This window comes from Tachyglossus aculeatus, chromosome 19 (genome assembly GCF_015852505.1).
Source record: "Tachyglossus aculeatus isolate mTacAcu1 chromosome 19, mTacAcu1.pri, whole genome shotgun sequence".
NCBI classification, from domain to species: Eukaryota; Metazoa; Chordata; class Mammalia; order Monotremata; family Tachyglossidae; genus Tachyglossus; species Tachyglossus aculeatus.
The window spans coordinates 6,829,642-6,838,806 of NC_052084.1; the positions used below are offsets into that span (position 1 = coordinate 6,829,642).

The window sequence follows — 9,165 nt, forward strand, 5'->3', positions numbered from 1 at the left end:
AAAAATCATTTGTAATTTCACTTATTCAAAAATGATACGGTCACAAATGTTTTCATGATTGTACAAGCAGCTACACCAATTCTACAAATCACTGGTTTGTATTCTGTTCTTTAAGATTTTATTTGTAAAATTCAATGGACAGCTGAAAGGAAAATCAGGAGGATGAGTAGCAGGGAGCCAAGCAGAATGTAAGATAACAAGGAGTAAATATGGTGAAGAGGTTTCTTAATGCTGGGAAGGGCAGATGTCCCTTTCTTGCAGGGGTAGCATTTGAACCAAATTTTTACAAGGCGCCAGAGTAGATTCAGTACCAATCCCCCATCCCACAGATGTGTTCTCTCTCCCCACAGAGATCTCCAATCTTTAGACCTCCTTCCACTTATCCCCAGCCATCATTCCTTTTCTGGTCACCCTATTTATCCTCCCTTCCCTTGATGCACAAATTTATGTCCTTGACATTGCTCTCTTCAATTAGTTAAATTCTCCTTTCCTTCTGGCTCTTCCTCAAGCCCTCAATCACCTCCATAATGTGGTTCCTCTGCTCTTGCGCTCGTGCCACAGAGCACTATTAGCAGAAATCCAGACACTAAGTCAACTTTGGCCATTTCAAATTCATCCCCACTTCCTTTAATGATGTTTTTCTTCTGCTCACTAATATTACTTCTCTTGCCTCCTACTCCAGTGCCTATTGCCCAACTTCTAATTATTCACCCTGAAGCCACCAGTATTCTCTCTAGTTCCCCATCTTATGTTCATGCTCTTCCCCAATAGTAATAATGATCTAGTATTTATTAATCCCTCATCTGTACAATGGGGATCAAGACTGTGAGCCCCACATGGGACAGGGAGTGTCCAACCCTATTTGCTTTATCCACCTCAGTGCTTAGTACAGTGCCTGGCACATAATAGGCTCTTAAATACCATTATTATTACTAAGTGCTTACTACATTCCAAGCACTGTACTAAGCACTGGGGTAGATACAAGATAAACAGGTTAGACAGTTCCTGTCCTATATAGGGCTCACAGTCATAATCCCTATTTTACAGATGAGGTAACTGAGCACAGTGATTGATTTGCCCAAAGTCACACAGCAGACAAGTGGTGGAGCCAGGATTAGAACCCAGGTCCTTCTGACTCTCAGGTCATGTTGCTTCTCTAGACTGTAGGCTCCTTGTGGTGTGGGACTGCATCCTCCAACTCTATTATACTGTACTTTCCCAAGCACTTAGTATAGTGCTCTAAACACAGTAAGCTCTTAATAAATGCCATTGATTGTTTGACTCTATTCGAAAATTACTTTATGTCTGGCCCCCTAATAGATTGCAAACTTCATCAGGGAGAGGATTACATTTTCTATTATACTCTCCCAAACTCTTAGTAGAGTGCTTGACATACAGTAGGCTTTCAATAAATTACATTAATTGACCATTTAGATCTAATCTAGACTGAGTTCCTGCAATGATGTTAATTAGACCAGGGTAAAATAGACAGCACCTCCCACTAAAGATTATTTTTTAAATCAGCTTTATAAGAAAAAAATAAAATTCTTACCACTAGCGGTGGACTGTTACCTTCATCAGTGACAACTTGTTCAGGAATAACATTCTTTTCTGTCACCATCTGGGGCATATCTGAATTTTCGGGTCTAACATGAAGTCCAGGCACCAGTTTTGTTTTCGCCACTTTTCTTTGTTTATCCATCTGGGTTAAATATCTTTGGTCCTAATAATGAAAAATAGCTTCTTTGTATGAATCACTGAAGAGTAATTAGGTCTTCATTATGAGTCTTCCCAACTCTTAAAATAATATTTATATTTTCCCAATTCGATATTGAAAACAGGAATCTTATGAGTCACTTCAGATTCTAATATTTTATTTTTAGAGAACAATTAAAGCACCAACTAAAAGGAAAATATTAATTTCCATTCCACCTAAAAATACGGTTATGTTCTTCAACAGGGCGCAATTTAGCAACAAAAAAAACTGTGTATGTAGCCATGATTGTGAATACTAGAGTTTTCACTCAAAAAGTCTTGATCACAACTATTAAATTAAACATTTTGGCCACTGAATCACCTCCTTCGGATTTGCATGCACTTCTAACTCTCTTGAGGGTCCGCAGCTAGAATGTCCAAAAGGAGCTTTTCTGCCCTGGTTCATTACTAGGTCTTCCCTATTCTCCAGGTTTCATGTTTGAAGGGCTCAAGTTCTCACCATTATTTTTATCCTGGCAATGATCTGGAATCAAGTTGGCCAGGGTTAAGGCCAGAAACATGGTCTCACAGCCTCAGTTATCCCATCACTTGCCATTATTGAGCACTCACAAGTTACACGGCATCGTGCTAAAAATTATCCACTAACTGTAAGATCTTGGAACTTTTGTTTGTGTTTTCACTCACCAGTGCAATCCTCCAGGTTAATCTAGTCTAGGTAAGACTGGCAATTTATGGGGGCCCAGGTCAACAATGGTTTTAGGATTTCCACCAAGATCCACTAAGCAGCAGGAGTGCAGGAGAGGAGAAAGTGGAGCGTAGAGGAGTGGAGGACAGGTCTGGTAGGGGAGGGAATGTGGGTGAGACAGCAGGTTAGAAAATCTAATAACATTAATTTCTGAATCGAAGGTGGAGGGGGCCTAGTTTGTGGTATTAGAGGCAGGGCAGCTGTTAATAATTTCAACATCTAGGATGAGTTCACCTAAATGGGTGACCAATATGGAGTTGAGTTGGAGGTAGCAAAGTAGAGAGCACAACTGGGGGACAGCAAGTGAGAGACCTGGGGGATCCACAACTGAGACCCAATTGTCTGGGAGAGATCAGGGGGGTCGGGAAGATCATCTGCATGGGCATTGATGTTTCTACAGTTCAGGGCAGGCTGATAAAGTTAAGGAGGAAGGTGAGAAAGACATCACACCGGTAGAAATGTAGAGTTGGTCCCAGAGAGCATTATATGACCATAAGAGGTACACTGCTCCGATGTCTCCAAACTGTTTCACATCAGTTAGTTCATATTATCATGACACCATAGCCGTAAGATAGGAAGTAGGAGTATGACCCTCATTTTAGGATAAGGACACCGGGGCCCAAGCAGATTAAGTGACTTGAGCAGGAGAATACACTGGCCAGTGAAAAAGCTGGAAATACACTGTAAGCTTGTTGTGGGCAGGGAATATCACTGTATATTGTTGTATTGAACTTTTCCAAGCATTTAGTACAGTGCTCTGCACACAGTAATTGCTCAATAAGACTGAATAATAGCAATTATGGTATTTACTAAGCGCTATGCGCCTAGCACTGTATTAAGTACTGGGTGGATAAAGGCAAATCGGGTTGGACATAGTCCCTGTCCCACGTGGGTCTTGGGATCTCAATCCCCACTTTACAGATGAGGTAACCAAGACACAGAGAAGCGAGGTGACTTGCCCAAGGTCACGTAGCAGACTGAACTCGGGTCTCCTAACTACCAAAGCTGCATTCTTAACCACCTACCATGACTATGGCTTATTAGCGTGGCTTAGTGGCAAGAGCCCCGGCTTGGGAGTCCGAGGTCGTGGGTTCTAATCCCTGTTCTGCTACTTGTCGGCTGTGTGACTTTGGACGAGTCACTTAACTTCTCTGTGCCTCAGTTACTTCAAGGGTAAAACGGGGATGAAGACTGTGAGCCCCAAGTGAGACAACCTGATTATCTTGTATCCCCCCTGGCGCTTAGAACGGTACTTGGCACATAGTAAGAGATTAACAAATGCTATTATTATTATTATTATTACCCCAGCACTTAGTATTTGGCACATAGTGCTTAACAAATGCTATTCATTCAGTCATATTTATTGAGCGCTTACTGTGTGCAGCGCACTGTACTAAACACTTGGGAAGTACAAGTTGGCAACACATAGAGATGGTCCGTATCCAACAACGGGCTCACAGTCTAGAAGGGGGAGACAGACAACAAAAAAAAACACGTGGACAGGTGTCAAGTCGTCAGAACGAATACAAATGAAGCTAGATGCACATCATTAACAAAATAAATGAAATAGTAACTATGTACAAGTAAAATAATAGGGTAGTAAATCTATACATCTATACATCAATAAATCTATAAATCTATACGGGTGCTGCGGGGAGGGGAAGGAGGTAGGGCGGGGGGATGGGGAGGAGGAGAGGGCAAAAAGGGGGCTCAGTCTGGGAATGCCTCTTGGAGGAGGTGAGCTTTCAGAAGGCTATTATTATTATTGGTCATTAATTCATTCAACCGTATTTATTGAGCACTTACTGTGTGCAGAGCACTGTACTAGGCGCTTGGGAAGTACAAGTTGGCAACATTCATTCAATCATATTTATTGAGCGCTTACTGTGTGCAGAGCACTGTACTAAGCGCTTGGATAGTACAAGTTGGCAACATATAGAGACGGTCCTTGCCCAACAGCGGGCTCACAATCTAGAGGACTGTGACCCCAGCACTTAGACCAGTACTTCTAGAGAAGCACTGTGGCTCAGTGGAAGGAGCCTGGGCTTTGGAGTCAGAGGTCATGGGTTCACACCCCGGCTCCACCAATTGGCAGCTGTGTGACTTTGGGTAAGTCACTTCACTTCTCTGTGCCTCAGTTCCCTCATCTGTCAAATGGGGATTAAGGCTGTGAGCCCCCCGAGGGGCAGCCTGATCACCTTGTCACCTCCCCAGTGCTTAGAACAGTGCTTTGCACATAGTAAGTGCTTAATAAATGCCATTATCATTATTACTTGGCACACAATAAGCACTTAACAAATGATATTATTAATAATAATTATTAATTATAATAAATAATAATCAATAAATCAATCAATCGTATTTATTGAGTGCTTAATGTGTGCAGAGCACTGTACTAAGCGCTTGGGAAGTACAAGTTGGCAACATATACAGTCCCTACCCAACAGTGGGCTCACAGTCTAAAAGGGGGAGACAGAGAACAGAACCAAACATACTAACAAAATAAAATAAATAGAATAGATATGTACAAGTAAAATAAATAAATAAATAGAATAATAAATATGTACAAACATATATACATATATACAGGTGCTGTGGGGAAGGGAAGGAGGTAAGATGGGGATGAATAATAATATTATTAAATAATAAATAATAAATGATAATAAATAATAAATGATAATTATTATTATTATGTTGCCAACTTGTACTTCCCAAGCGCTTAGTACAGTGCTCTGCACACAGTAAGCGCTCAATAAATATGATTGATTGATATGAAAAAGTCGCTTGACCTCAGGGGGGGACCTTGGGGAAGCAGCGTGGCTCAGTGGAAAGAGCCCAGGCTTTGGAGTCGGAGGTCATGGGTTCAAATCCAGGCTCCGCCAACTCATCATCATCATCAATCGTATTTATTGAGCGCTTACTGTGTGCAGAGCACTGTACTAAGCGCTTGGGAAGTACAAGTTGGCAACATACAGAGACAGTCCCTACCCAACAGTGGGCTCACAGTCTAGAAGACAAAAAGTGATCAGGTTGTCCCCCATGGGGCCCACAGTCCTCACTGTACTGTACTAAGCGCTTGGGAAGTCCAAGTTGGCAACATACAGAGACAGTCCCTACCCAACAGTGGGCTCACAGTCTAAAAGGGGGAGACGGAAAACAAAAACAACTGTCAGCTGGGTGACTTTGGGCGAGTCACTCAACTTCTCGGTGCCTCAGTGGCCTCATCTGTAAAATGGGGATGATGACTGTGAGCCCCCCCGTGGGAGAACCTGATCCCCTTGTATCCTCCCCAGCGCTTAGAACAGTGCTTTGCACATAGTAAGCGCGTAATAAAATGCCATTATTATTATTATTAATTATTATTATTATTATTATCTCCCCTCCACGTGTGAAGGCCAGAGTGGGGAGCCTGTTACTCACCCAGAGGGACCCTCGGGGCTGTGGCCCTTCTCAGGTTCAGTCTTCTCAACCCCACATGACAACAAGGGTTGAGTCGGGGGGGGACGGTGGAAGCCAAAAGGGTCTCCCTTCCTCCTCTTCTTCTTCCTCTTCTTTGTCTTCTTCCTCCTCGTCCTCCCTCGTCGGCCGAGGCCCCGCTCGCCCGGTAGGCGGCGCCCCTGCCAACCTCCGCCCTCCGCCACGTGCGCCCGGCACGTGCAGCCCCCTCCCCGCGTCTCGCGCGCCCGTCACGTGCAGCGCCCCCCCCCGCCTCGCGCGCCCGTCACGTGGCCCGGCCTCGTCTCTAAGGGCGGCGCTTCCCTGGCAACGGAGCTGACAGCGCGCGGGGAGAGCGCTGCGCCTGCGCGAGCAGGGCCTCTGAAGGACGGCTCAATCAATCAATCAAACGTATTTATTGAGCAGAGCACTGTACTAAGCGCTTGGGAAGTACAAGTTGGCAACATATAGAGACAGTCCCTACCCAACAGTGGTCTCACAGTCTAAAAGGGGGAGACAGAGAACAAAACCAAACATATTAACAAAATAAAATAAATAGAATAGATATGTACAAGTAAAATAGAGTGGATTTATTTGTAAATAAATAAATAGGGGATTAAGACTGTGAGCTCCACGTGGGACAACCTAATCACCTTGTATCCTCCCCAGCGCTTAGAACAGTGCTTTGCACATAGTAAGCGCTTAACAAATGCCATTATTATTATTATTATTATTCTCTGGGCCTCAGTTACCTCATCCCCCTTCTAGGCTGTGGGCCCGATGTGGGCAGCGATTGTCTCTTTGCTGCGGAGTTATACTTACCAAGCGCTTAGTACAGGGCTCTGCACACAAGTGCTCAATAAATGTCTAATTGAATGAATAAAGTGGGGAATGTCTAATTGAATGAATAAAGTGGGGAGTAAGACTGTGAGCCCCACCTGGGACAGCATGATTACCCTGTATCTCCCCCAGTTCCAAGCGTTTAGTACAGTGCTCTGCACAGAGTAAAGGCTCCATAAATACGATTGAATATGTGAAAAAAATGGGGATTAAAACTGTGAACCCCACCTAGGACAACCTGATTACCCCATATCTCTCCCAGTGCTTAGAACAGTGCTTGGCACATAGTACAGGCTTAACAAATACCAATATTATTACTATCCCTTTGAGTACCTGAATGGTAGCTACAATCCTCACCAACAGGAAAGGAATATTTATTAAATCTGACTACCCTGGACAGAGCACACAGCAGGGTCAATCGCTTACAGCAAAAACAACTGCATAATTAGCTGCCCTACTTCTCTTCAATATCCAGTTGGCTCAAATACATTTTCCACTCTTAAAATGTAAAATTAAGCATGCCAATAAATCCACAAAGAAAAACACTCCCAATTTGAAAATATGGTCTTTCAGATTGAATTATAGTATGTGTTGCTTTACGACAATGAGTAGTTTAGACTTCAAATTTTTTTAAAGTACAAAATGTTTTTACACTGCTTATTTTTCATCCTAAAAACATTTAAATACTTGGTCAATATCTGGAAGACTTTAGGCAATTTTTTGTGAAGGAAGATGTCCACAGTATCTCACCTCCAGGCGTTTCCCCAGCTTGGAATGCCCTCCTTCTGCTTGTCCACAGCATAGTCCTCTCCTTTCCAAAGCTTCTCTCAAATGTCACCTCCTCTAGGAAGCACATCTTGATTAGTCCTTCACTGTCACAGACATCTTACTTTAGTCCAGTACTTACACATTCATCTATTTTTTTTTAGTAATTTAATCGCTGTTCCCTTGACTATTGTAGAGTCAACAGTGTATTTTCTACAGTCCCTCCGAGGACTATAAACATCCTAGCAGCGTGGCTCAGTGGAAAGAGCATGGGCTTGGGAGTCAGAGGTCATGGGTTCAAATCCTGGCTCCGCCAATTGTCAGCTATGTGACTGTGGGCCAGTCACTTCACTTCTCTGGGCCTCAGTTACCTCATCTGTAAAATGGGGATTAAGATTGTGAGCCCCACGTGGGACAACCTGATCACCTTGTATCCGCCCCAGCGCTTAGAACAGTGATTTGCACATAGTAAGTGCTTAACGAATACCAAAATTTATTTTTCCAGCACATAGAACAGTGCTTTGCACATAGTAAGCGCTTAATAAATGCCATTATTATTATTATTATTATTAAGGTTAAAAAAAAATCACATCCTATACTCCTTGGTACATTTCCCCAAGCACCTTGTAGAGTGCTCTGTCCCCTGAGGATTTATTTCCTTGGGTGTTAAGGGGGTTAAAAATTCAGACAGAAAAAAGAAATTTGAGCCACGTTTCCAATGTGACTCCCGGGCTTGTGCTCTTTCCACTTAGTCCATACTACTTCCCAATGAGCTCACAATCTAGTGGGGAGGCAGACATTAAAATAAATTCCAGATAGGAGAAACAGCGTATAGGAATATGTACATAAGTCCTGTAGAGGTGGGGAGGGATGAGTAGCATTCATTCAATCGTATTTATTGAGCACTTACTGTGTGCAGAGTACTGTACTAAGCGCTTGGGAAGTACAAGTTGGACCAGTGGGCATAAGAGGTTAGAATTGCTCTGGCTTCCAAGATTAAACAGAATAAATAGATGAAGCAGATTCAAATTACATATGGTAAATGAGAAATTATAGATGAAGAGAATCACACTAAATATATTTTCCACATCTGAAAACCTGAAAAACAAATTAAGTTGCAACATTAATTTTTATATTTTTAAATACAGACCTACCCCATGATACATGAAACCAGGGATGTATCTGATGAAATAATTATGGCCTGTCCATCCCCAGCTAAAGGTTTGGGGATTTAAAAAAAAATAATATTGAATCCACTTAATTAAAGGATACGAATTTAGAAAAATGATTGAAGATGATTGAAGAGTTCTAAAGAGGTATTCTGGAATTGGTCTGCTAAAAGGAGTTTTATGAAGACAAGAAGAAGACTATAGTTCAACGTAAATTGGACATTTTCTTCACTGAAGTTGATAAACCACTATCACAGTCAGCAAAAGAACATTCTATTTCTGCAGCCTCCTACAAAGACTCATAATCATGAGATTATGAGACTACAACGTCTCATTTGGTTAATGTTGTTAAATTATGGTTTCAATTACTTTAACAAAGATTAAACCATAGTTTAGTGAAGTTCAGCTTTGCGGTCTATAGCACATGGAGGAATATTTTTCCAGTGGTTTTGGAACAGATCTCAATTTTAAAACAGCCAAGTCTATGGGAAAATC

The 9,165-nt window shown here is 42.3% G+C and overlaps 1 protein-coding gene across 1 annotated transcript in view; it reads right to left on the minus strand.

Moving 5' to 3' along the window:
* The window catches only part of DNAH14 (dynein axonemal heavy chain 14), a 127,630-nt gene extending 121,712 nt beyond the window's left edge, over nt 1–5,918 (minus strand). Inside the window, exons 1-2 of the mRNA XM_038761252.1 lie at nt 5,882–5,918; nt 1,553–1,723 (exon numbers count right to left, since the gene is read on the minus strand). Coding sequence (XP_038617180.1) covers nt 1,553–1,702 — 150 coding nt within the window. The 5' untranslated portion in view covers nt 1,703–1,723; nt 5,882–5,918. The remainder of the gene's footprint in view (nt 1–1,552; nt 1,724–5,881) is intronic.
* Nucleotides 5,919–9,165: the final 3,247 nt, after the last annotated feature.